The sequence below is a fragment of the Triplophysa rosa genome, linkage group LG11 (assembly GCF_024868665.1).
Source record: "Triplophysa rosa linkage group LG11, Trosa_1v2, whole genome shotgun sequence".
Classification (NCBI taxonomy): Eukaryota; Metazoa; Chordata; class Actinopteri; order Cypriniformes; family Nemacheilidae; genus Triplophysa; species Triplophysa rosa.
Window position 1 is genome coordinate 18,506,075 of NC_079900.1, and position 27,855 is coordinate 18,533,929.

General features: G+C 45.4%; 1 protein-coding gene across 1 annotated transcript in view; it reads left to right on the forward strand.

The window, feature by feature from the left end:
* The window catches only part of baiap3 (BAI1 associated protein 3), a 49,996-nt gene extending 23,663 nt beyond the window's left edge, over nt 1–26,333 (forward strand). The window contains exons 10-34 of the mRNA XM_057347033.1: nt 3–80; nt 325–430; nt 517–624; nt 802–894; nt 980–1,083; nt 1,267–1,384; nt 2,309–2,433; nt 3,050–3,140; nt 3,483–3,539; nt 3,872–3,969; nt 4,930–4,981; nt 5,092–5,243; nt 5,437–5,560; nt 6,200–6,343; nt 6,502–6,597; nt 6,878–7,093; nt 18,598–18,666; nt 18,781–18,860; nt 19,051–19,159; nt 20,366–20,437; nt 20,515–20,598; nt 21,992–22,112; nt 22,206–22,329; nt 22,435–22,640; nt 23,556–26,333. Coding sequence (XP_057203016.1) covers nt 3–80; nt 325–430; nt 517–624; nt 802–894; nt 980–1,083; nt 1,267–1,384; nt 2,309–2,433; nt 3,050–3,140; nt 3,483–3,539; nt 3,872–3,969; nt 4,930–4,981; nt 5,092–5,243; nt 5,437–5,560; nt 6,200–6,343; nt 6,502–6,597; nt 6,878–7,093; nt 18,598–18,666; nt 18,781–18,860; nt 19,051–19,159; nt 20,366–20,437; nt 20,515–20,598; nt 21,992–22,112; nt 22,206–22,329; nt 22,435–22,640; nt 23,556–23,659 — 2,731 coding nt within the window. The 3' untranslated portion in view covers nt 23,660–26,333. The remainder of the gene's footprint in view (nt 1–2; nt 81–324; nt 431–516; nt 625–801; nt 895–979; nt 1,084–1,266; nt 1,385–2,308; nt 2,434–3,049; nt 3,141–3,482; nt 3,540–3,871; nt 3,970–4,929; nt 4,982–5,091; nt 5,244–5,436; nt 5,561–6,199; nt 6,344–6,501; nt 6,598–6,877; nt 7,094–18,597; nt 18,667–18,780; nt 18,861–19,050; nt 19,160–20,365; nt 20,438–20,514; nt 20,599–21,991; nt 22,113–22,205; nt 22,330–22,434; nt 22,641–23,555) is intronic.
* The last annotated feature ends 1,522 nt before the right edge of the window (nt 26,334–27,855 follow it).

Here is a 27,855-nt window from a genome sequence, read left to right on the forward strand (position 1 = left end):
AGGGATCACGATGACGATGTTTCTGTTGCAGAAGCCTGTAAGAAAATGAATGAAATCAGTGGATTCAGAGGAATGGGAAGGTAGCTAATCTTAGATATGTTAAAACATTTCTGTGTTCAGTATGGCACAACAGTGTAGCGTCTATATGTGTAAATGTGCACTGTTGGAACGTCTCAAACTTGCAACACATTCTTTTTTAGTATACCCAGTCATACTTGACCCATAATGCTCCACTCAATTTTTACTGCTAAGATTCTTCCCTAAAATCTCCTAAAACACCTGGATCAAGTGTTGTATAAATGACTCCTGTTGCATCATTATTAGATATTTCAAGCAAATTGCCAAATCAGTGCGAGCCAATGGAGCAGCTGCGTCTGGAAGTGAGGAGAATGCTGACGACTTCTTGGGTTGCATCAACATCCCATTGAATGTGAGCTCAGCACGCTTAAAGCCCTACAGCGGTGGCGACTCTTTCTTATGAGATTTACATTCATATCACATTCTGTGTCTCATCAGGAGATCCCGGTTGTTGGTTATGATAAGTGGTTCAAGTTGGAGCCGAGGTCCAGCGCCTCTAAAGTTCAAGGAGAATGTCACCTGATTCTTCGACTCTTTACCACCCAGGTCCTGCTGCTCACCTGAACACTCCTTTATGCCAAAACTGTATTTCTTTCATGGAAGGCAAAAGGAGATGAGGCTCTCAAAAATGCAATTTTCATTTTCAATTCAAGTATTCAGTAAGGTTAATATTCATATCAATCTCCACAGTATGTATTCACCAAACGTCCTTTGACTTAACAGAGAGACACAGCGCTGAGTAAAATGGCCTCCAACGTAACCATTCACAAGAAGATGCTGAGCCAGATTCTGGAGTACGAACATAATCAAATTAAGGTGCGCTTTTTGTTTATCCGTGATCGCCTAACATTTGTTTTCATTTGTGTTTTATTGTGACCTTCATAAACCATTTTAATTGCAGAAAGAGCCTTTTAACTGGAACGGGCAGGTGTGCGTGGCCGCGTGGACCGTGCTCTCCCATCATGCAGTTCAGGCCGACCTCTCTCCCCTACAGCAGGCTATCATGTGTGTATCAAATGTTAAACCTGTGTTTATTAACAGCTTAAGCAAAACAGCATGAAAACTGCAAATGCTGGTTCAGTAACACCGAGACCCATCCTGATAATCGCTGCATGCCACAGCTATGTCCCTGCCAACAGTGAGACTGACACTAGCGTGTAAAGCGCATGTTTGTGCGTGTGTTTTCAGCCGTTGGCAGTGTTACAGCAGTCACCACCACTCTCAACGGATGAGCTACGCGCTGCTCCTCAGACTGCTGAAAACAGTGGAGGCGGAGTGGGAGGACGCCGGCGTGCAGGGCGAGCTGGTGGGTTTTTACTAGAGCTGCCAGTGATGACTTTGATCATATGATAATTTATTAATCTGGCTGTTAATTCTTTAATTCAGAAGTAAAAGATTTGTTGTGTTTTTTTATGAATGGCTACTCTACTTTCGGTATTATTTGGTGCAAAATAATAAAACAGTGTTAATAAAATGATTAATTTTTGTATTTATCATATTGTAAATGAAAATGTGAGTACTGTAGATCTCAAAGTCGATCACACACAGCAATAAACACACATTACATATTTCCGTCATTGTCAAATGTCTCCATTAATGTCTATTCAATGTATGATTAATGAATACACGAAGGGCATGAACTCCAAAAATACACCTGACTAACACAATAAAACACTATAAAAACATGATATAAATAAAAAACATGATTTTTAGAAATATTTAAAAACTGACATGTTGCAGTCCTTCCAAAACCTCGGATGTCCAAATTCGCTGTTTTTCAGGAAATGGAAAAACACTGTACTTTTTAAATGATTAAATTGGTTAGATATTTGCAAAACCTAGTGACAAACATAAAGGGTGACTAATAATAATGATTTATGGCAAAAAGAATAAATATCATGAAATATGGAGATACAAGGTTTCAGAAGGACAGTAGCGATATTAAACTGTCATGAGATTTTTTGTTAGTTCTAGTTCTAAGTATACTGTCAATACTGTAAATTGTATAATACCTGTACAAATTGTAAAATGAGTATTTGTACAGTACTGTAGTTCGCTGATCCTGGATGTGACATTCACATGCTGTTACACAGCGAGTGATGATGACTCTAGCGCTCTGCTGAAAGACTCTTTAAGAAAGTGGCTGTGGAGTTTGAAACTTAAGGCTCTAGTTTGGAGTGAATTCTTTTCATTTGGGTCTAATCTGTTTATTATATGTTTCTGAGTGCAGGAGGGTTTCTTGGCAGAAAGCTTCAGGCTTTACTGTGATTACTGCCTGTCTCAAATGAAGAGCATGCGTCAAGTGTTCCCCTGCAACAATTCAGCTGCCATCATACGCTGTGAGCTTATGCTCAGGTAAATTTATATTCACAATCATTTCTTAAACCCTGGTGAAGCTAAACTGTATGTAGAGAGCATGCACAATACCATACAAATTCAGAAGCATTATCAAACAATGGGGTAATTGGGGTAAGAAAGAGAGAGCACACAGATTTTTTCCCATTTCATTCACCAGATGCCTTTAGATGACACAGATAACATTGGTAATTAGGAATTATTGATCAAAAATAATATTGACAAGAAAATGATAACCATTTAGACTAAATGTAAGATGGGTTCTCATTTGTACTAACCCTGTTTTACAACCCTACAAAAAAATCATAAACGTGCACACATACTGTGCACACAACATGAGTACGGTCGATTTTGCGACCGAAAGACCAAAATCCATTTGAATCCAAATATTTCTGCAGTCAATTGCAGCAGCTGTGTCTAGGAGCTCGTGGTGATATGCCCTTTCCGACCCATCTGGATTGGGTAGCGGGATGCATAAAAATTGACATCCTGACGGGTTTTCCGAGTTGCTACTACAAGTACACACATTCCTAGAGACATACAGCACAATACATTTATTGAAGTTCAAACTGTATGTTTTTTGGTTATTGATCTATGGTTTGTGTGTGTGTTTTAGGAGTGTCGGTCACATGCAGTCCATGGCAGCTTTTAGAGCAGTGTGTTCAAACCGCAATGAACTACACTTGGAAATTGCGACAGTTATAAAGGTATGATAATCCAGACCAGCAGTGAGAAACACTTGATCATTTTAAACAGAAGATTCAACATTACACTACACTGTTAAAAATAAAGGTGCTTAAAAGGTGCTTCACAGCGATGCCATAGAAGAACCATTTTTGGTTCCACAAAGAACCATTCAGTCAAAGGTTCTATGAAGAACCATCTCTTTCTTACCTTTTTATAATCTGAAGAACCTTCAGATGTTAAAGGTTCTTTATAGAACCATTTAGACAAAAAGCACCTTTATTTTTAAGAGTGTATATAGCATGCAGTTTATTACTATTATGATCATCATTTATAAGATATTGTTTTCTTATTCTTTAATTTAGAAAGGCACAGTTGAGTGGTATGAAGGAATAATATCAAACATTAAACCAGATGAAGGGGTGAGTATTTATGATTATTATTTACAATCAAAAGTGTTTTCAATATAATTTGAACTATTTAGCTATTGCAGACCATAAGTTGTGAAAATGCACATCTAGTTTCTTATAGCGTCCTTCTTATTACGTGTTATATTACCCAGCACTTAATATACAGTAAAGCAAGCATTCTTTATTGCGTGTTTAGATTTTATTTGGGTTTATTATGGGTTGTTATATCTGTAAAAGACAGTGCTGTGGATAAGGCTCATGGAGTTTTATTATTAGTTTAACCAAACAAGCAAGTGTTGGTCAGGCCAGGGTTTTCTAGCTCACGTGACTGCATGTCTTCACAGACTTTGGAGGAACAGATGAGGCGTTTGGTTCTGGTGGTTGATGCAGTATGTGCTGATGTTCAGAGAGGCCAAAATGTGTACAACAAACTATATTACAGGTAAATTGTGTAGCAGTTTGCTTAACACTGAAATGGGTTATTCGGTGACACCTGTGTCCTGGAATGAAATTGCACAATGTATTCCTGTAGCTTAGGTGGTAGAGACATCTTGAGTGTCATCATGAGAAACACCAAAATTGCTATAGTGAGCTAGTCGGAATGCAGAGCATTGAGCAATCTTATTTCTCATGATATTGGTTTAACGTAACAAAGTCAGCGTGTTACAAACTTAAAGGGGTGATATGACACGGCTAAAACGAATATTATCGTTTGTTTTAGATGTAATGCAATGTGTATACACTATTTAAGGTTAAAAAATGCTGTATTTTCCACATACCGTGCGTGTTTGTATCTGCTCTTTGCCCCACCCATCTGAAACACGCAGATTTTTAACAAAGTTCATTGCTCTGAAAAGCGAGGTGTGCTATGATTGGCCAGTTAACCAGTGCGTAGTGATTGGTCAAATACTGCAAGCGTGTGAGGGAAATGTAACGCCTCTTACCATATTTATAACATCAGGTTCCAAAGCAACTGTACTGACAGGTATGCCCACCTTACTTGTGTATACATTTGGGCAGTCTTAGTCAAATCATACCACGAATTGACGTAGATTTATGGGGGTGTGGTTACACGAGGCGTTTCAGGCAGGTCTGGGTGAGCATTCACTTTTAGATAGAATGCATCTTTTGCTCCGACACTTTAATTTGTGCAATTTTACGCGACTAATACATGCACGGGCAACTTATAACACACCAAAGACACAGAAAAACACTTACTGTATTCGCACCACATGACCCCTTCAAACAATCAACATATTGAGCTGAGATAGAATAAAGTATTTTAACGTATTTCAACTTAAAACAACACGCTTCAGTTTTCATTGAATATGTAGGGCTGTATTATAACACTATTTGAAAAAATAGAACAGAAAACACCTTGTTTTTGTGTCTTCTCTTTCAGCTCTGTGAAAGTCGACTTTTTCAGTATCTCCTACCGGCAGTTAGAGAAACTTGTAAGTTTGAGAGCCCTGGGGGATGCTCCCAGAGCTCGGTTAAAAATAATTCCTGCTTGGATAAACACGGGTCGGTCGATGGAAATTAAACTTTAATCTCGCGTCTCCAGGTGGCAGATGACGTGAGCGTCGCGATGGAGCGGGTTTGTGGAAACCTGGAGCAGGAAAGTTCCCGGCTCACACAGACGATGGGAGAGACCCTGTTCGAGCTCTTCATGTCACTGAAGACCCTCAAGCGCTTCAGGGAGTTCCTGCCTCTCAAGTTAGTCACTGGGTTCTTTTCAAAATCTACGGGGGTTGAGTGCTTATTAATTTGCTGGGTTATTATGGAAAGAGGCTTTTATAGAGCTAGGGCGATCGGTTTCGTTGGGGGTTGTTAGATCATTGTATATGTAATTGGCATGGTTTTCAACTCTGAGTGTTGCTAAGTGTTCATCTGAATGTGGCCATTTCAGAGATACTAAGATGTTGGCTCTGACTGGATTTCACAACTGGTTCAAGACCTCTATTCACAAATGGCTGCAGATTGTGCATGAAAAGTCTACTGAAAGAATCCGCAAAGCTGTTGAAATGGATCAGGTGAGCAGGGGGTCAAACCACTGAGGTAAATACAATTGTGGTTAACTCATGTGGGATTTTCAAAACCGATGGCTAAATCTAGACAGCAGGGTGGCTGATGGCAATAATAACGCTTTTAATATCGGGGCTCGGAAACCTTGCCACATGTTCCACTACTGGAATATGGAAAAGTATACATTGGCATGCGATTGGGATGAAATAGCATGCAACGGTTCGAGTGATAAAACAAATTACATTAAAAAGGCACAGTGGTTACTAAGCAAGAGTAAAAATGACTATTCCTGACCAATTAAAAATGACAGGGCAGGAGATGACACTGATATTTTTACTGTAAAACACTGATGGTGAATTTTTAATAAACTAACAGTGTTGATTTAATTATTAACTCAATCTTGTCATAGCTTTATCAACATTTTCGTATCAGTGTTGTAATTAAAATATTTTTATTATCGTCATGACGCACACGCCCTGCCCCTCACTCATGCCAAGCCCCCGAGTACTTGTTTTTCAAACCGGTCCAGTACTCAAAATAAAATATGATCAAAAATGCCCATCCCTAGTACGAATGTATAAATAAATGTGCATCTGCAGCATAGCATAACATGTTTTACTTGCGTGTATTTGAATGTGTATGTACAGTTGGAGCCGATCCATAGTCAGACGAAACACAGCTCCTCGGCGGTGGATGTTACAGCATGCTTCAGCCAGGTGCGAGGGTTCTGGGCCCAGCTGGCGTGGCCTGATTCAGCGGGAGCCTTCATTTTCATAACACGGCTGACGGACGTGAGTGCCACTACGCTCCGAGCTCCACTTTCATAAGCATGCAGTTTAAACTCGCACAGCTGGGGTTCTATGGTCAAAAACATAAAAAGCATGCTAGTAATGGAAAGGAGAATTGATGGTTTCACCCACATAACGCAATTCTTTCTGGTGCGCGGCAGAATTTCTGCAGCGAGGCGGTGTGTTACGCCGAGCTGATCAAGCGCAAGATTGAGAGGGACCAGCTGGGAAAAGACCACAAAAGCTTCATCGTGCAGGTACATGGGGGCGGTGGAGGGGGGCATTGGCTTTTATTACGAGTGAAGTAAATGTCAGCGTTGAGTGCTTCTCCCTGACAACACTGACGTCTCAGCGGTGCGTCTTTGTCGCTGCGTGTCTGATCTCTTCAGCGCCCCCCTTTTCATTTAGCATCATGTGCTTTCTCTTTCCCCCTCCCCCCGTTTAGACCTCTTTATTTTTTCCTACTTCCTTCCCCACTTTTTACCTCTTTTCCAATCTCCCCTTCTCCTCCTCTTCCCGGCTGCTGTTCTTGTGCAGGTTTGCATCGCTCTGAATAGCACCGAGCATGTGCGGCTGTTTCTGGGGGGTCTGCCACGGGAGTTCGACTGGCGGGGGCTGGAACAGGCCATGGAGGAGTCTTGCGGGTTGGAAGGGAAGGAACAGGTCAACAAGTCCTTGAACGGGCAGCTGTACAATGCTGACATTGACCTGCAGAGGGAGGCCAAACGTCTGATCACGCACCTTACTGATAAGGTAATGGCACACAAACACATTACGTCAAACAGCTGCTACTGTAAATGCTATGTTATAAGCAAAATGTTACTGGTAATTTTACATCAAAGAGTGCGTTTCTGGTTAGTATAAGCTACAGAGTTAAACAGACTTTATGCTGAGAGACAATCTCTTGTAGCTCTATAATCGCACTTGAATGACTGACCCTAACCAAAGAAGATTGTCGATTTTTCAGTTCTATTACTATAAATGTTGTGGCATGCAGACACGAGACGAACACTTTCAGCGAGTTTTTAAAGCCCCGGAGGGTGGTTTATTTACAAGGTTTTAATGGTGAGGAGAATAGCAGAGCGCAGTAACAGCGCTAGGAACCATCTGGTCACCCGGGCGTTGGTCTCCTTGGCCCTGGACATCCATTGAAGGGGCACGTGGTCGGTGACCAGTGAGAAGCTCCGTCCTAGAAGATAATGCCTCAGCTCCAGGACTGCCCACTTGATGGCCAGGGCCTCCTTCTCCACGGTGGCATAGCGGGTCTCGGCTGGGGTAAGCTTCCGACTAATGAAGACCACCGGGTGTTCTTCTCCCTCCTTGGTCTGGGATAGGACCACCCCCATGCCGGTGTCGGAAGCATCGGTCTGGAGGATGAAGGGGCAGCCGAAGTCGGAGGCGTGCAGCACTGGGGATGACGCCAGGGCCTGTTTCAGTGTCTGGAATGCCTTCTCCGCCTCTGGATTCCACCTCGTCTTGGCTGCCCCTTTTTGGTCAGGTCGGTCAGGGGGCTGGCTACGGAAGAGAAGTTTGGAATGAAACACCTGTAGTATCCCGCTAGCCCCAGGAAAGCACGTACCTGGGTTTTGCTAGTGGGTCGCGGTGTGTTCTGGAGGGCCTCGACCTTCCTCAGCTGGGGTTGTATCAGTCCTCGGACGACCCGGAACCCCAGGTACTGTGCTTCGGCGAGCCCAAGATGGCATTTTTTTGGTTCGCTGTCAGCCCCGCTCGTCAGCGTTCGAGGAGCACTCTCCGCAATCTGTCGAGATGTTCTTCCCAGCTCCCCGAGTGGACGACGACATCATCTATGTAGGCCGTGGCGTAATCGTGGTGGGGTCGTAAAAGTATGTCCATCATTCTCTGGAAGGTTGCAGGTGCCCCGTGTAGCCGGAAGGGCAGCACCTTGTACTGCCAATGTCCCGAGGGTGTGTTGAAGGCTGGTTTTTCTCGGGATGCTGGGGACAACGGTACCTGCCAGTACCCCTTGGTGAGGTCTAAGGTTGATATGAACCGGGCCTTCCTGAGACGGTCCAGGAGTTCGTCCAGTCGGGGCATGGGGTATCTGTTGAAGCTGGAGACTTCGTTCAGTTGTCAGAAGTCATTACAGAAACGGAGAGTGCCATCTGGTTTGGGAACCATGACGATGGGACTGGACCAGGGGCTGCGGGAAGGCTCGATCACCTTGAGCTCCTTCATCCGGTCGATCTCCTCCTCTATATCCAGCCGACGAGCCTCCGGGACCCGGTATGGCCGCTGCCTAACCACCTCTCCTGGGGGGGTGCGAATTTCGTGGTGGATCTGTGTCCACCCGGGCTTCTCGCAGAACACATCCTCGAATTGATGGACCAGGGCGTTGAGGTCAGTCTTCTGCACGGGGGACAGCTGCTCTCCCAGTCGTACCACGGGGGGTTCCTTTTCCGCAAAGGCGGCCATCTGGGCCGGGGGAGCCACCCACTTCTTCAGGAGATTCACGTGGTACAGCTGTCCCACCTGGCGTCATCCCAGCTGACGGACTCGATAGTTGACCGACCGGCCTGACCCTCTCGACGACTGTATATGGTCCCTTCCACGAGGCCAGGAACTTGGAGGTGGCTGATGGGGTGAGGACCAACACCCTGTCCCCTGGCAAGAACTCGCGGGGTTGGGCGGGCCGGTCATACAGGCGCTGTTGGGCGTGCTGGGCCTCGGCCAGGTACTCCCTTACCAGGGGCATTACCCGGTCGATGCGACTCCTCATTTGCTGCACGTGGTCAATGACGTTGCAATGAGGGGCCGGTTGCTGCTCCCAGGCCTCACGGGTGACATCCAGGAGCTCCTGGGGCTGTCGCCCGAACAGGAGTTTGAACGGGGTAAAGCCCATGGAGGCCTGGGGCACTTCACGGATGCCAAAAAGCACATATGGCAGCATCAGATCCCAGTCACGCCCGTCCTCTGCCACCACTCATCGGAGCATCCTCTTGAGGGTTTGGTTGAACCGTTCCACTAAACCATCCGTCTGGGGGTGATATACCGAAGTCCGTAGTTGTTTGACCTTGAGGAGGTGGCAGAGGTCCGCCATCAGCCGGACATAAAACAGGAAGAGCTCTTTGGCTATGGTCTTCACGGTGGCCTTTCTTAGGGGAGGGAATCAGGGTACCGTAGCGTAGTCCACGATGATGAGGATGTGCTCATGACCGCGGGCAGACTTCGGCAGCGAACCCACCAGGTCCATCCCAATACGCTCGAAGGACACCTCAATGATGGGCAGGGGGATGAGAGGACTGGGGGGAGGTCGGTTCGGCGAGGTGGGACAGCTTTGACAGAATCGCTTGACATCCCCTTCTAGGCCTGGCCAGTGGAACTGATCGCGGATGCGTTGGGCTGTGTTGGTGGCCCCCAGGTGTCTGGCCAGAGGATGGGCATGGGCTAATTCCAGGATGGTGTTTGTCTTCGACTTTGGTACCACCAACAGTCGTTTTTTCTCCCCCCTCCTCTGAGCGACACAGTAGAGCAGACCATTCTGAACTACAAAATGCGGGATCGGGTGAGGTGCGGGTTGGCGGATGTTCTCGTCCACTATTCGGACTTGAGCCCAACAGTTCTTCAGCCGGTCATTTTCTCTTTGCTCTCTTCCAAATGAGCATCCTGTGGTCACCTGGTGGTACAGATCAGCAAACAGGTTAGTTGACTGAGAATTGCACTCACCCTCTCGCTCGCTTTCCATGGCCAGCAATACGGGATCGCTTTTCCTCTGTCTCGCCGGCCGGTGTCGTCGTCGGTAGTTCCCCTCTCCCGCCGGCTGCACCACGCAGGCCAACAGCTGCTCGAACCCCGGCCAATCTCTTCCCAGGAGGACCGGTACGGGTAAGTCGTGTACTATTCCTACATCCAGTGGCCAAGATCCGGGGTTAGCTGCAATCGTGACACGTTGGGTTGAGACACTGCGGGTATCTCCATGTACGCATGTGTACTCTCTCCCACATTGCGGGCGGCTGCCACCTCCGCCAACTCCACCGCTTCGACTAACTCCCGGTAGGTGGTCGGATCCCTCATGCTCACTGGTCCTCGGAAGCGTCGAGGCAGGGACCGCAACAGGCGGTCGATGACCACCTTCTTGGAGACCTGGGAGGCTGTGGGATTATCATGCAGCAGCCAGAGGTGGGCTAGGCGTGTGATGTGTGCAGACTGAGCGCGGATCGGCACTGCTTCCGTAAATGTCCACTCGTGAAACTGTTGGGCTGCGTTGACTGGGGACACACTGCCCCAGGCGAGGATTTCCCTTTTCAACGCATCATAGTCCGTGTTCGAAGGGGCCAGCATAGAGAAGTACGCACGTTGGGCTTCCCCTGTCAAAAACGGTGTTAGGATCTGTACCCAGTCGGTTTTATCCCAGCCTTCCCGGACCGCAATCACCTCAAAAGTGTGTAGGTAAGCCTCAATGTCGTCCAGGTCGCCGAGTTTGGTGAGGTGGCGGTGTGCCGATCCTTGGCTGTCGGGGAGCGGTATCCTGGTGGCGGCTGCTTCCGCCACGCGGTTTGCTGGCGAGTGGTAATCTCGGCCAGTCGGCGAATGATCTCTTCCATCTCGTTCAGTCTGAGGGGGAGAGAGAGAGAGCGCGGATCCCTAGGATGCAAAAGAACACAGAGATTACGGGGTGTTGCAAACTGTGGTTTCGTTCCGTGTCAATATGCCCGCATTCTCCACCAGATGTGGCGTGCAGACACGAGACGAACACTTTCAGCGAGTTTTTAAAGCCCCGGAGGGTGGTTTATTTACAAGGTTATTTAATGGTGAGGAGAATAGCAGTGGGAAAACTTGGGGAAATCAGCTCGTGCAGGTTCTTCCGGGGGCTCTGTGCGGTTGGTGATGGATCAGTATTGCGGGAACGAGCTGTATGTGCTGATGACCAGCAGGTGTACGGGTTGATTGCTTCCGTATCCATGGCGACGCTGATTGGGAAATGGGCGACTCGCCACAATCTGGAAAAGTGCAACACTATACAGCTGGTCTAGCAAGGGAAGTCCTGCCTTGCAGTTAAAGAGGCAATAGTTAATTGTTATGGCTGATCGTTGCACAATAGCATGGCATTTTTTGGTGCCATTTGCACTTAAGAAACAGATTTCATGTAACAGTTGATGTCAGGTTTACTTGTTTGTGGGAAACATGTTGTTTTATTGTGACGTGTAATTAGTAAGCAATGTTAAAGGGATACTCCACCCAACAATGAAAATTCTGTCATGAATTGCTCAACCTCAAGCAGTTCCAAACCTGTATAAATGTTTGTTGTTCTGTTGAACACAAAGAAAGATATTTAGAAAAATGTTAGCAACTGAGATTTCTGGGTAGTCATAAAATAGTAGTCAAAGGTGCCCCAGAACTGTTTGTTTTCCTAAATTCTTCAAAATATCTTCTTTTGTGTTTAAATTACAATCATTTTCCCTGGTAGTCAATGGTGCACCAGAAATCTTAGTTGCTAACATTTTTCCAAATATCTGTCTTTGTGTTCAACCAAACAAATAAATGTATACAGGTTTGTAGCAACTTGAGGATGAGTAATTCATGACAGAATTTACATTTTTAGGTGGACTATCCCTTTAAGTAGATCAATGACTGTAATAGCTGGCTGAAGTAGCAAATATGGCCGCCCAGTGGGATTACAGTACTTCACTAAACGAACTTTGCCCTAACACAGGGTCTAAGACTCACATAATAAAACTGTACTATAGGAGATTTAAGTGATAATTGATGTTTCTTGGCTTCCACATTCAACATCCTTGTCCATGCTTGTTTTATTATTATGAGAATCAGTATTTAGGTCCATTGTTTTTGCTGCTGCCCAGGTTACCTGTTGCGACAGCACAGAAGTAGAAACCAAAAGCTTGGTTGGGTGGTCACACTAACTTTCTCCACCAGGGGGCTGGGACCTAGTAGGGCAGGGGTCCTCAACCTTTTTGACTCCATTGACTCCCATTGTATTCAACAATATTCAAAAGCCCCCCTTCTACTCACAAAAACTCACAATTTCTACCCAAGAAAGCTTGACATTAACCGAAAAAAGAGTTTATTCATTAAAGAAATGGCCAAATAATAAGAAATATCTTGCTTTTTAGTTTTTTTTGTATTTCAATGCTCATGTTGTACAATTTTAAAATATGAATAATCCTTGGAAATCAGATGGAGCCCCATTGAGGGCCATGGCCCCCCTGTTGAGAACCACTGCAGTAGAGGGCTCAACAAGACTTCAAATTATTTAAAGAGTACATAACGTCTCGGTTACGTTTGTAACCTCGGTTCCCTGATGGAGGGAACGAGACGTTGTGTCGAACCGACAGATGGGGTTCGTCCCTGAGAACCAATTGCTTCCAGGCCAATGAAAATTGGCGAATGAAATTTGCATGCCGGACTCCGCCCCCGGAAATCCGGGTATAAAAGGGAGACGGCGTGCTTCGTTCATTCACCTTTGTTCTGAGGAGCCTGAGACCTCTCACGACTGCTGCAGAGGACAGCACGTGTTGTGGCAAGGAGTAAACGTACAAACGTAACCGAGACGTTCCCTTTCTGTCGGTCTCTCGACGTTGTGTCGAACCGACAGATGGGGTTCCAATGGAAAATGCCATAACACTGTGCCCTGTCACAATCTCAACGAAGCAGGCTCTTCCCAGCCCGCCCACAGGAGGTGCTTGCTAGTGATGGATGGAGTGCCTGTTCTTCACCCAGTGGGGGAAGAAGGGAGGCTAGTTAGTACACTGACCCCCTTAGGAAAAAGGGGGAAGGTACTGTCATAGGCATACACCCTACCGGCCGCCAGTCTTGCCTGACTGCAAGACTCGAGCCGATATCGGTTTTACGCGGAGGCTGTAGGACCTCGCGAAGGTGATGGGTGTAGCCCAACCCGCAGCTCTGCAGATGTCTGCCAGAGAGGCGCCTCGCCAATCTCTGTTTGAGACAGCCCTCCCTGCTGATCTCCAAAACAGACAAAGAGCTGCTCAGAGCTCTGTGGCTCTGCGTGCGGTCTAAGTAAAGGTGCAGCACGTGTACTGAACACAACACGGACGGGGTTGGGTCTTCCTCCCCAGTGGGGAGCACCTGTAAGTTCACCACCTGGTCCCGAAAGGGAGCGGTGGGAACCTTGGGCACGTAGCCGGGCCGAGGTCTCAGGATAACGTGAGAATCCCTGGGTCCGAACTCTAGGCAGTCAGGGGACAAGGAGAATGCCTGTAGGTCGCCTACCCTCTTGATGGAGGCGAGCGCCATAAGGAGAACCATCTTCATCGTGAGATGAGGAAGAGAGGCATCCCCTAGGGGCTCGAAGGGGGCCCTGGTGAGACCTGTCAGGGCTACATGACGAGGCGGATTGCACCTCCTAGCGCCCTTAGGAACCCAATGACCAGGTCGTGCTGCCCTAGAGACTTCCCAGCAACTGAGTTGTGATGAGCGGCAATGGCGGCTACATACACTTTCAGTGTGGAGGGGGAGAGGTTAGTCTCGAGTCTCTCTTGTAGGAAGGACAGCACGGACCCGATCGCACAACTCTGTGGGTCTTCTCCTCGAGAAGCACACCAGGTTGAGAAGAGGCGACACTTGTAGGCGTACAGTCACCTAGTGGCAGGTGCCCTAGCCTGAGAAATGGTAGCTACCACCGCTGGGGGCAGACCACTCAGGATCTCCTCGTCCCGTCCAGAGGCCAGACATGGAGGTTCCAGAGGTCTGGCCTGGGATGCCATAACGTGCCCTTCCCCTGGGAAAGCAGGTCCTTCGTCAGGGGAATCGGCCAGGGGGGAGCTGTCGTCAAGAGCATTAGCTCCGAGAACCAAGTCTGGTTGGGCCAGTGTGGTGCAACGAGTAACACTTGCTGCTCCTCTTCCTTGACCTTGCACAGGATCTGTGCAATGAGGCTCACTGGGGGGAAGGCGTACTTCTGCTTGTCCCGTGGCCAGCTGTGCGCTAGGGCATCCGTGCCGAGGGGACCCTCGGTCAGAGAGTACCAAAGCGGGCAATGGGTGGTTTCGAGGGAGGCGAACAAGTACACCTGGGCCTGCCCGAACTGCACCCAAATGAGCTGGACTGCGTGGGGGTGGAGTCGCCACTCTCCGCGAGGCATAGTCTGACGAGAGAGCTCATCGGCTGTCTGGTTCAGGTCGCCTGGGATATACGTGGCACGCAGAGAGCGGGTCACCTGCTGACTCCACCGGAGGAGGCGTCGGGCGAGTCATGTTAACTGCAGTGAGCGAACGCCACCCTGACGATTGATATACGCTACTGCTGTAGTGGTGTCCAACCGGACCAGCACGTGCTTGCCCTGCACGAGAGGTTGCAGCCTTTTCAGTGCGAGTAGCACGGTCCACAACTCTAGGCAATTGATATGCCAGCGCAGGCGGGGGCCCGTCCAAAGCCCCGACACTGCGTGCCCATTGCACACTGCACCCCAACCCTGCAGGGAGGCATCCGTCGTCACCACGACATGCCTCGTACCTGCCCTAGGGGTACCCCTGCCCGAAGGAAGGTCATGGAATACCAAGGGGTTAGGGTGCGTCGGCAGCGAGGCGTAATCATCATCCGCCTGCTGCCGGTGTGCCACGCTCTCCAGGGAACTCGACTCTGAAGCCAGTGTTGAAGCGGTCTCATGTGCATCAGCCCGAGGGGTATCACCGCCGCCGAGGATGCCATGTGTCCTAGGAGCCTCTGAAATAGTTTCAGGGGAACCGCTGACTGCTTGAAATGATCCAGGCAGTTCAACACCGACTGGGCGCGTGCTGTGGACAGTCGCGCTGTCATGGTGACAGAGTTGAGTTCCATACCAACATAGAGGATGCTCTGCACAGGGGAGTGCTTGTTCTTCTCTCGGTTGACCTGTAGCCCTCATCGATCTAGGTGCCAGAGCACCAGGTCCCTGTGTGCACACAACAGATCTCGCGAGTGTGCCAAGATAAGCCAGTCATCGAGATAGTTGAATACCCGCAAACTTTTCTCCCTGAGGGGAGAGAGGGCGGCTTCCACGATCTTCGTAAAGACTCATGGAGACAGAGACAGACCGAAGGGGAGGACTCTGTACTGATATGCCTGACCCTTGAAAGCGAACCGTAGGAACGGGCGATGACGAGGGAGAATCGAGACATGAAATTAAGCGTCCTTTAGGTCGATTGCCATGAACCAATCCTGACATCTGCCAGATGTCAGGATGCGCTTCAGCGTGAGCATCCTGAACGGCAGCTTGTGCAGGTGTCTGTTCAGGGTACGCAGATCTAGGATGGGGCGCACCCCCCCGTCTCTTTTGGGGACGATGAAGTAGGGGCTGTTAAACCCCTTGGACATCTCAGCTAGGGGGACGGACTCGATCGCACCCTTCGCCAGAAGGGTGGCGACCTCGCCCGGTATTACGGGAGCATCCCGGCCTCTGACCGAGGTGGCGAGGATGCCCCGGAACTTGGGCAGGTTTCTGGCGAACTGGATAGCATAGCCGAGACGGATCGTTCTCCTCAGCCACCGTGACGGTGTGGGAAGCTCGAGCCAAGCTCCCAGGGACCGCGACAGGGGGACTAAGGGTACGATCTGCTTCATCGACCCCCCGGGGGGTGGTTCGATGGCTGGCAGTGTGGGTCTCTCGCCGGGGGCAGGCCCCCGGGAAGAAGACTGGCTCTGCTGGTTCGCCTGCCTGGCGATGCAGCTCCACGCACCGTCGATTTGAGAGTGCTGAGGGCTTCAATGTACATTCGATGTTGCGCCTCGCCATGACGCAACGTCGAGTTGCCGAACACCGTCGTGTAGAGGGTGAGAGCGGCTGTGATAAACACCCAAAGAGAGAAAGAAAAACCTTTAGAAGTGGGTAGTTGGGACAGGGCAGGAACCGTCCCGGATCGACCAACCAGCAATGGAATGGCTGGGGTCGGGCCCAAAAGGTGTTCTCGATCTCCCTCGGGTCTTCCCATGAGGGCCGCTACGGCTTCCGCCGCGGCTGCTGATGGGGTGGTGGTCTCCTCTTCGACGTCTCCCGGGGGGCCGCCGAGTGGGGGCACCGGAACCGGAGTGTCGAAGAGGACCAGGGCTCCTGGGAAGCAGAGGGTGCACGGGATCTCGACGGCCAGGGGGCGGCCGAGTCGCGGCGGGGGAGGATATGCTTGATATCCTCTGTCTGCTCCTTTTACTGTCGAGAACTGTGGCTTGGCAGTATCACCAAACAGCCCCCCCTTGCGAGATGGTTGCGTCGAGAAAGCGGACTTTCTCGCAACCCATCTGTGCAGGGTTTGGCCAGAGGTGTCTCTCCTGGACCACATGTATGGACATCGCCCGACCTAGGGCCCGCGTGGTCACGTTGGTCGCCCGTAGAGCGAGGTCGGTGATGGCGCGGAGTTCCTGCATAAGCGCTGGGTTGGTCTTACCCTCGTGGAGCTCTCTGAACGCCTTGGCCTCAAGATGGCCATAGCGTGGAGAGAGGGGACAGCTTGGCCCGCAGCAGAGTAAGCTCTCGACATCCTGGATGCCGAAAAGCCTACGTGCTTTGGACGGGAGTCTAGGTCGAGCCCCAGGGGGACTCGACGTATCCTCTAGCTGCTCCACCATCGAGGGAAGAAAGGGTGATGGAACTAGTTGATGTGCACGCGCCGAAGGGGGCTTTCCAGGTCGTACTAAGTTCCTCATGCACTTCCGGGGAAACACGGCACTTGGGCGAGTACGGCATTGAGCCGCTCTCAAACCCGAGGTACCATGTATCCAGCCGCGAGCATTGGGAGAGGCAGTGCGGGCACTGCAACCCAACGCCGGTGGCCCTGGAAAGCATGGCTGACATTTTGACGTCCGCTTCTTCCTGATCTCGACCCCCCCGAGAGAGGGAGCTTCAAGGAATCGTCCGAGTCTGATGCCAGTAAGTCACCCTCCGATGCTGCAACAGACATCTCATCATCACGTACCGTGTCCGATACGTGATTGAGGAATAAGACGGCGGACCGTCTCATGGGGAACGGTCAGACGAGCAAGACGAGGTGCGAACGGTCCGCGAGCCAGTGGCTGACGGATTAGCGCTCACAGTAATCCTCATATCACCCTTGTTGCTCGCTGTAGCGGGCGGCAGGGCCGTAGTCCTGCCGTCACGGAACGGGAAGCAGACGAGGTGGTGGCTGAGCCCCGTGGGAACACAGCCACCCGTGACGCAACGTCTGAATCGTCAACCGCCCGCAGAGCGGGCAGGACGTATCCACAAGGGCTGCCCCAGCGTACTGGAAGCAGACCTCTTGTCCGTCCCCCTCCTCAATGAGTGTGTTGCACCCACGAGAACAGTGGGACATGCCACGCTGGAGAAATTTGCTCTTTTAGAATGCAGATGGTGTGGCACCGTCTGCTAGCTCGAACACCTCTGGAACCGCCGAGACACCCAGGGGAAGTCGCCGCAGGAAGGGACCGTCCGCTGCACCATGTCGTAGAACAGGCAATCTGGAGTTGCTAAGTAGTAGCGAGAGTTGATCTTCACAAGCGAAGGCTCCGAAGAACAAAAGGTGAATGAATGAAGCACGCCGTCTCCCTTTTATACCCGGATTTCCGGGGGCGGAGTCCGGCATGCAAATTGAAACCAATTTTCATTGGCCTTTTCTAAGTAGTCGGAAGCAATTGGTTCTCAGGGACGAACCCCATCTGTCGGAAAGGGAACTAGGGATTTTTAAGGTCCTACTTTGGTTTATAGAGTGTTCAACAACAAGTTTATGTACATAGAAGGTGTAAAAACACAATTATTTAGTAATAATAGGCAGTTATTCTTACCTTACTTCTTGACTGACTCTCAAATGATTCGTTCCGTGATTCATCTGTCTAATCCCCTCCTTTCCGCTAGCCTAGTCTGATGTGATTGGTCAGATGGTCTCGTCTGCTGTGATTGGTCTCCCGAAGAGTGATGTTTTCGCGGGCAGTCCTAGCAAAATGTAGGCGGGGACTATATGTAGTGACGAAATCCGCAGCGGTTCGCGAATCAGACTAGGGACGACTCGTTTGCATGATTCAGAGTCGACTCCCTTTTTTCCAAGCCAATAACTTTGTTATTCATTCACCTTCGGATTTATAACTTGGCAGACTGCTTACTATCAAACACAGCAACATTACACACTGCATGAAATGTCATTTTCATGATCTCATGTTATGTACTCTTTAAAATAAAACAACCAGAAATCAAGATATGTTTAGAAATTGGGTGAGTGGGCGGGGGCTTGTTGTAGACAAACAAAACCTATCTGTGGGCAATGGTGACAATGATGTTCCTGGAATGCAATATAAATGTCATGCTTCGTTTTACACAGATGCTTCCTGAACTCAGAAGATGCATTCAACACATCAGCCTTTCTCCAGACTCCATTAACAATGATGAGGTATGTAAATGGACGACTGCAATAATTTCATATTAGCATAATTCACTCATGCCTAATTCAGCTATAAGGTGTACTTAAATCTATGTCCGTGTGCTTTCTGATGATCTGATTCAGGCTGTTGCTCCCCTGATGAAGTACCTAGATGACACTCTAGTCATCCTCAATGAGTCCCTGGTTAAAGACAATCTAACAAGGTAATTATTGTACTTTCTTCATTAAAGTGACACTTGCAGACCTAAGAGGCATCCATTTAGCCATTACAGTAATGACATGGGAATTTACACGTAGTAGCATGTTCTCCAAATGCTATGAAGTTGAAAATTACTGTGTGAAGGAGGTCAGCGTGTCCGTGAGCGTGATCTTTCTGGATATTGTGTATCGCAGGGTTCTGCAGAGCCTGTGGGAGCTGCTCCTGCGGATGATCCTTGACACTGTGGCAGAGAATAGGGGCGTCCAAGTGGAATTCTACACACGGTTCCAGTACACAGTAGAGGTCAGCGCGGATGAGTCATGAAGCAGGGCATGATCTGCTGACCAAGATTTGTCAGTTTCCCTAGATCCGTTGAGAATGGTGCCGAATGCCAATTAAGGGGGGTTTGGAGTTCAGTAAGAATTTATAGTACCCACTGATGGTTGCATTTGTTTCCACACATGGCCTGTACTGGTTTAAGGGGCGTTCACACCATTTATGATAACTCTAACTATAAAAATAGAGTTTTAAAAATGTATGTAGAATGTAAGAGAATAGCAATGCCACAACTATAACAATATTCACTTTCAGAGCAATTTTTTTCAACTCATGAATGACAAAACATTCTGGCAAATGGTCTCTGGTGCTGATCGGATTCCTGAATGTGGTTTGCTCTCTCTGATGCCTTGGATGCCTTGAAGCTGATATTGACTCATACACAAGTTTGTTGAAATTTGTCTTAAAAACACAACATATCTGTCAACAGAGTGATGGCTTTGGCCAATGCCTCCCATCTTTTTGATACTGTATATAAGTGTATTTTTTCATTTTGTTTCTTTGTGAAGTGTTAAGCAACTGTCTGAACATCTACTGTACATCTGTCTTCGTGGCTGTAAGAACAGCTAACTTGAAATGTACCATTACATTATCAACCATTGATGTGCATGCTAATACAGTTATAGTTATCATTATTGTTAACGTCATAGTGTGAACGTGTGAACGTCATAGTTTAGTCCTAGATTCACAATGCAAATGAGATACATGCACGCGAGTGACGCGATGCAACACGACAACAAACATTAGAAACTATTAAGAACAATTTGTTTGCTGTTACATCGTGCTACATCCAGTGGGGACAGAATTTCTTTTAAATCTTTGGTTCTACAGTCTTTTGTCACGTTGCATCGCGCCACTTGCGTAGGTGTATACAGGGTGTTGGCCTTAAATGCTATTAGCATAGTGCCCTTATAATGCATCTTGCATTAATGAACTATGATGCATATTAAAAATGAAGTTGTGTGCTGAGCGAGTGTGTGGGGCGAACATGTCAGCCGCCATATAGTTGGTCTTTTAGCATAGCAAATCTCAAGTGTGTTAGGATAATATGTATAGGTCTCCATGCAGTCGAGCCACAGCAGAAAGAAAGACTGAGATTCAGTCTGGTACTTTAAATCAAACTATTAACATGACACCTTGGTGCCAATTAATAGAAAGTCCTTTTTCACACAGGCACTGGTGCATTTTTTTCACGCTGACGGAGACGGGCTGCTCCTGGAGGATCTTAAAAGTGGAGATTATAAGGTATGAATCTCTTCTCTGACCAATGACCAAACAAACATGCATGGCTTCATCTGCTTTGCTTTCACTCTTCCCACCAGGCCCTGGACGAGGAGCTGCGTCTGAACAAATGCTCGTCCTTTGAGCTGATCGAGCAGTATTTCCTGGAGAAAATCTCCCAGCAGGTGGGTGGGAGTCCTGCTGGGGTGCCACAGCTTTTAGCTCCTGCTCTGCAGAGAGAGGAGGTGTTGATTAGGAGCTAAGACATCACAGATATCATTCCTTCCTCTGATGATTAAAAGTCTACATCAGTCATTTCCTCTTTGACTAAGCATTCTTTGCACTGCGTAAGATTTCGAGCGAAGTCTCCGACTGTGTCTCAAATCTTGGTGAGCTGACTCAATGTCTGCTGTCTACATGGGCAGATGTCTTCATAAACAGAATCCAAACCAAAACATGGGGTCAAACTTCTGTCAACTGTGTTAAATTAATCTTGGTTGTAATTTGCATATATTTACATATGGTGCGTCAATATGATGTTGCCAAGTTTCAACTTTCTAAACCAGTTACACAAAAAACATCTGGCAGCTGCTTTTGAAAGGCCGTCATTGTCGAAAGATGATTTTTGTAAGCAAAATGTAGATTACGGCATCCAACAGCGGGGATTTACTGTTCTTGAGCCCATGCTTGTCTTAATATCATCTGGGATGAAATTATTTATAGCAATGCATTATGGGAATCATTTATCTTTGAGGCAGACAAGACATGTTGCTAAAGCGACATCTAAACTAATCCAGATGCATTTGACAAAAAGAAGTTCTTTGTCCACAAGAATTGGACTATAACTAGGTGGCTAATACACATGAATTCGTACGTTTATGAATTCGTACGTACATATCTTATTCGTACTTTTTAGGACGCCAGTGATGTTAGATTTAGGGGTGGGGTTAGGGGAAGGGTTTAAGTATTGCATTTTTTCATAATCGCACAATTCTGTGCGATTCACATCAAATGAATTCATACAAATAGCCACCTCGTAAAATAGCTACGAATTCCTGTGAGATCAGGTTGCGTTTTCCCATAGCTACTCATCCACACTAAAACATCTGAAAACTGGAGAGTAGTCCAACTATGTCTACCAGCTTTTTTCGAGCAAACTGCATCACTTGGCTAAAATGCCTCAGTTTGTAAAAGCCTCTGTTTTCACTTTCAAATCGATCTACATTTTTTAAAAGCTTATATTCCATTAAAAAGCTCAAAAAACACCCTTAAAAGACCTTAAAAAGGTCAAAACAAAGAGAAGAAGATGTATTTGTGTGAACAAGGACACACTAAAAACTGGCCAAAGTGAATTTTACTTTCAAAGTGTACTTTTAAAACAACCTTCATGTTGGAGCACACATGCAATACTGCATAATGCCAAAGAATCTTGGTAGGCAGCTCACTAGCTTTGGAGAGCCTCTGTTGAAAATGAGTCAAATGAATCACAAGAAGGAGAGATCTTGTGTGCCGTGTCAAGCTAAAGATACAGCTTTAAACTGTATTATGTGCTATAATCTCCTGTCATTTGTTTCACAGAGAATCCTTAAGCACAGTCGGTTCGGTCGTATCAGTGTGAAGTGTTACTACGATGCCCCTGAGCAAAGACTTACTGTGGAGATACTGCATGCAGCCGATCTCATTGCTCTGGATGCTAACGGTACATCTGAATTACAAACGCTCCGCTTTTCTCTTTTCTCTGACATGAGTCTCTGAGTCTGGATTGGATGTGAATTCACTTCTCTGAATTTAGGGCTCAGCGACCCGTTTGTCATAGTGGAGCTCTGTCCTCACCATCTCTTCCCCACGTCGCGCAGTCAGCGTACTCAAGTGAAGCTCAAAACCTTGCATCCAGTTTTCGATGAGCTTTTTTACTTGTAAGTGTCAGTTCATTTCTGTTTTAGTAGACGGAACATGGTTGTTATCGACTCTGTGATACGAAATGCCTCCGAGTGATCCAGCTTTTGCTTCTTCACTGACAGCCATGTCAGCCCAGAGCAGTACAGACACAGATGTGCCTGTCTGACCTTCACTGTGATGGACTATGATTGGTTGTCCACCAACGATTTTGCCGGCGAGGCTGTAGCTCCACTGAGTGACTTCTGCTGGCCGGGCAGACCGAGCGCCACACCCGCTGGAAAGACCCTTCAGCCTGTCATCCTGCATTTGTCCCGCCAAAAACCAAGCGGTACGTTTGTCAGCTTTATTCAGCTACTAAACAAGTCATTTCCTCATTAAACAATAGAAACTGTCTTCTGGGTTTTCTAATTGTCTGTGTGGAAGGGAAACTCAAAAATGTATTTTAAATGAGACAGTCATCTTTGAATGAACAGTGGCCATACAAGGTTTTTGGGCACTTAAGTGTACATAAAAATGTCTGCCTTCAATTTATGCTTGACATTTTTTCAAAGATTTTTTATTGTGACATGACATTTAATTAGTATTGAGTGGTAACATTAAAGCTGCAATTTGTAACTTTTTGGGTAGAAATAATTAAATACATAAAAATAATAATAAATATATATGTTATTGTACTATAGAAAAAATTCATATTTATTTACTATGAATATGAATATAATAATAAGTAATAATAGTTATTAAGTACATAAAAATGAAATGATATACATTAAGAAGCGGATAAATAAAAATGACTAAAATCTGCCTCCTTCCTTTAACCAAATGGTAAGCTTATAAAAATTATTTATTGTACGATTATAGTATGATAGTACATATAGTATAGTATTATAGTACATGAAGTAAATTTGTTTTGCAGCTTTAACATTTAATGTATTTATAATAATATGAACATGAGGTTAACAAGGCCAAGTAAGTTTTTTGTTTCGTTTCGTTTACAAAAACAACTACAAACATACCATAAAATAAGTGCATACATGAAATCAAAAAGTAATTTTTTTATTTTTTTCTGACATTGCTTGATATAGTATCTGTCGCTTAGTAGCCTGTCCGATGTCATTTTGCCTTCCTCCTTAACGTATTTTCAATTACACATGTCATTCCCCACTGGAAGGTCTGACACCCAAGCGTTCTTGTTTTCTCTGACCTGATGGATTCATTTGGGACTGTGCTGTTTCTCTTCATACAGAGAAGCCCATCATGAAGATGCTGGAGGCTAGAGTAGGAGACCGAGAGGCACAAGAGTTTGTGCGGAAGCTGAAGGAGATCGAGAAGTCAATGGAGGAAGAGTAATATTTCCCCTGTAGTGCACGTACTGTTCTGTACTTCTGCTGGTGGTCTTTTTTACCTGTTGTACTATGTTTACTCTTCAAGTTCAAACTCTTTTAAATGTGTATTTTTAACTGTTGTCCAAAAAAGGTAAATGATCATGTTTGAAGATCAGTATTTTATCACTGTTTTAATGTTAAAGCCCTCCTGATGGAGCTTCTTGTTAATAGACTGTATGATTAGTAGTAGAACGGTCTATTTTGAAAGGAAGATTTTTGATTTGTATTCTAACGTTTACCTGAGACGTTGATTAAGACTTGAACTCAGAAAACCTGGAGCCTTGAAATACTCAACGCAGAGACAGTATACACAGATGTTTACTTGGAGGAAGTACACTAATAGACTTTCTGTATATGCGTTGGTTTTTAGAGGCCATGTACACACTTGTCACTTATGGTGGTTTACAAAAGTTTCCAATAGCTGACAAAACAGAACTAATGGCATTAAACATTTGCAAATTCAGGTGTGACTTCTGTATTACGTGCACACACAAACTAATGCTAAAGAGCAGTGGTTCTCAAACTTTTCAGATCAAGTACCACCTTTAATAAAATTAGTTGTTCCATGCACCACCTAATGACCGCCATAGAAAACACACGAATAAAGACTCAAATTAAAAGCTGACTCTTTATCTTTACACTTTGTCCTCCAAATCTAATGTATTATTAATAATACAAACACTTTTTTATTTACCATCTGTTTTTTCCATGTTTTTCAAGTGAGTCAGCAGTAATAGTGGACACAAAACACTTTTCTGTAGTGCACTGGAAACAGGGCTCTGTAAATGACTTTTAAAGTCCCCGTGAACTGGAAGTTTTTACGTCCATATTTTGACGCATTTCGTCTTTCTCTGCGATTTGATTGGATGTATAAAAACAGCCGTTGCATTTTGAAATGGAACTGGGAGCAGACTGACAGTTGAAGGGGAGGAGTTAACAGATGCTCCGCCCAAGCCGTCTTACGTCATTTAAGATGGATAGTCATTACAGGAAGGAAGTCCATTTTCAGATTTTACCTTAAGATTATGAGGGCACACAAATTTTAAAAAGAGAATGACCCACATTGATAAACTATTTACAATAAACGCTGCAATATTTTTTGAAAAAATAGGCATTGTCATTTTTTATTTCACTGGGACTTTAAGGGGGATTTATTAACTTTGTGGGGACTTGCAGAAAGACTCCAAACCTATATTAAAGACAAACAATGTGGAAAGTATAGGCCTATTTAACACAGAAGATAAATATATGTATACTTAAACATCAAGGGAAGGGCTATATACAATATAACAAACAGAGACTCACACTTCACTGCAGCAGTTTTTATCAAAGTAATGCCTCAAAACTAATCGTAACGCTCGCTTCATTGATTTAACCTCTAGTAGATGCAGACACGTGTTGAACTAGCGCAGTTCAAGTGCAGAAATACACAAGAAACTTAATTTACACGCAGCTCATCGGAAGAGAGAGAGAGACTCGCAAGCGTCTGTCTGCTCCCGCTCTGTGTTTCAGCTGCCTGTCATGCGCCCGAGTTACATCGACAAAAGATCAATAAACAATAATTCATACAACTATATTAAAATTGCACATAGGCTGAGATGTATTCCGTATTTATATTCAACATTTGAAATTGTATTTAAAACACAAAATGCAAATTAATATATAGAGTTTTTAATTTCCTGTCGTGGCACGTACCCCCAGGGGTCTCTTCAGGTACCGCGTACCACAGTTTGAGAACCACTGCTATAGAGGATTCACACCCAAATCTAAGTGCAGTTCTCCTAAATCATGTGTATACCTGGCCTAAGCAAGAAAGTCAAGAAAAGTCTGGTGAATTCTTCACATAACCATACAGCAGATAATGATACGATAATGTTTACTTTATTATTAATGAAAGTGTTTTCTGTTCACTCTTATCAAGGAAAATACTACAGAAAAGTCGCTAAACTGTGAATGTTAAGTATTTGTCCATGAATCACACGTTGGATTGTGTTGAGATTTAACCGTAGCATTTCCGTAAGATGTTGTCTTTCCTGAAGAATGTATTTGTTAATGCCAAGTGGTTCTTTGAGTTACGGGTGTCAGTGTTCATATGGTTCTCTTCTATTGTGTTTCTCGCTGCCAGAGTTAATCGTTTTCATTGGCAGTAAAACAGGTTATGATGTAAGAACATTTTTCACATCGCAAATGCTTTTCAGCACCACCTTTTGAATGTCTAGGTATTTCTGTGATAAAAGCTGGACTCTTGTAACAATTCCCGTGGCATTGATCTCTTCTCTACATTATCTCGTAATAGAGCACCTCTTGGTGTTGTACATTTCTTCACCAGCATTTCTCTTCTTTTGACCTTCACACTTGGCTTCACCTCCTGGTGAGTGACAACCACGTGATATTAGCCTGAAGACCACATTTGATTACAAATGAAGGCCGAAGGATGGTGAAACATACCGCAACACCCAGCAACAGTGATGTTACTGCTCTACTTGAAACATACTGAAGAATGTGAAATATTAACAACAGCTCTCTGTTCTCTTTGTGACTCAAATAATGGTGTATATGCTGTGTGTGTGCATGCACGTGTGTGGCTGCGTGCACCTTGATTTCAATAAAGAAACAATAAGAGTTGAAAGTGCTTATTGAGAGGAATCTGTTGAATGTGCTAACATTTTTTCGAACGGTCAGTGTGGAGATGCAAAGCAAAGATTTCCTTTTAACATTTTTTTTTCAATCATTATGGGTTAAAGTTGGAGCAGTTGGAGCCTGTGGAAACCTCATTTCTATCAGGGATGCTGAGACTATTGGCAGCTTATTTTTAGGTACAATTTATAAAAAAAATGAATTGCAGATTTCACAATATATCTTTCAATACAGAATTCCCAACATGTTATATTCAGTGTCTCACATTTTATACTCTTCAGAATCAACCAAAACTTAAAATCCTCTAATGTCTTAAAACAAATCACTATTTACAGCCAGGAAAAAAATTGAGACCATTTCAAAATTATTTTCAGTTTTTCTGAATTTAATATTTATAGATATGTGTTTGGGTAAAATTATTATTTCTGTTTTATTCTGTGAACTACTAACAATATTTCTACAAAATTTCAAATAAAAATAGTGTTTCTATTTGCATTAATTTGCAAAAAAAATAACAGAAAAGATGCTCTGTATTTTTCAGACCTCAAATACTGCAAAGAAAACAAGTTCATATTCACTTTACACAATTCAACAGTAATATTTCTATTTCTAATGTGTTTAGGAAAAAATAAATTCTATGTGATAACCTTGATTTTTATCAGTCTTGTCATGCTGTCAGTGTTTCACATTGCTGTTGGATGAATTTATGTCACTCCTGAGGTTTGATTTTGTTGAAATTCAACAGACACTGGACTGGAATGACCACAAACATCTAGACATACTGATGCAATGAAAATTTGAACGGTCTCTTATTTTTCCATGGATGTGTATATTCTAAATGTGAGCATTACCAGGTCAAAAATACATGCAAAAAAGAGTCACCACCAGATGTCCTCACAGATTTCAACATTCCGGTCTGAAGTCCTTTTCCTAACACTAGACGGCGTAACAACAAGGGGTGATGTGGGTCATTACATGCACCTCTCATCCATTAAGAAAATATCAATTATTCTAAAACCTTTGTGTCTGATGGCATTATTTCTATATTTCTAAAGAGCTCTTCAATGGCAGATTACACCATAGTAACCCAGACCAAGAGCCAAACGCCCACTGGAACAGGTGTCAGGTGCAGCATCGTAATTATTACCACACAATAAAACACAAAACAGACACCTGCTTATTAACCCCAGTTATTATACATACTCATTATACTTCTCATCTGACGCAAAGTTTGGAACTAAAAGGAAACATTGTCTTGTATATGGTTTGCAATGTATAATTACACAGTGTTAAAATTAGACAGTGTGTTTACCGCTTTGACTTTGAAGTGTATTGTGCTGTGCAGCTACTGTGATCATAGGAAAAAGCTGAGCTTTTCTTTAACGCACATTCACTTGAAGAGCAAGTGGGTGAATCTCACAAAGCATGTCAACAACAGGTCTGAGTCATAGTTCACCCCCACGACCAAAAACAAACAAGTAAACAATATGAAAAAAGAAAGATACTGTATTTTACATAAGGACG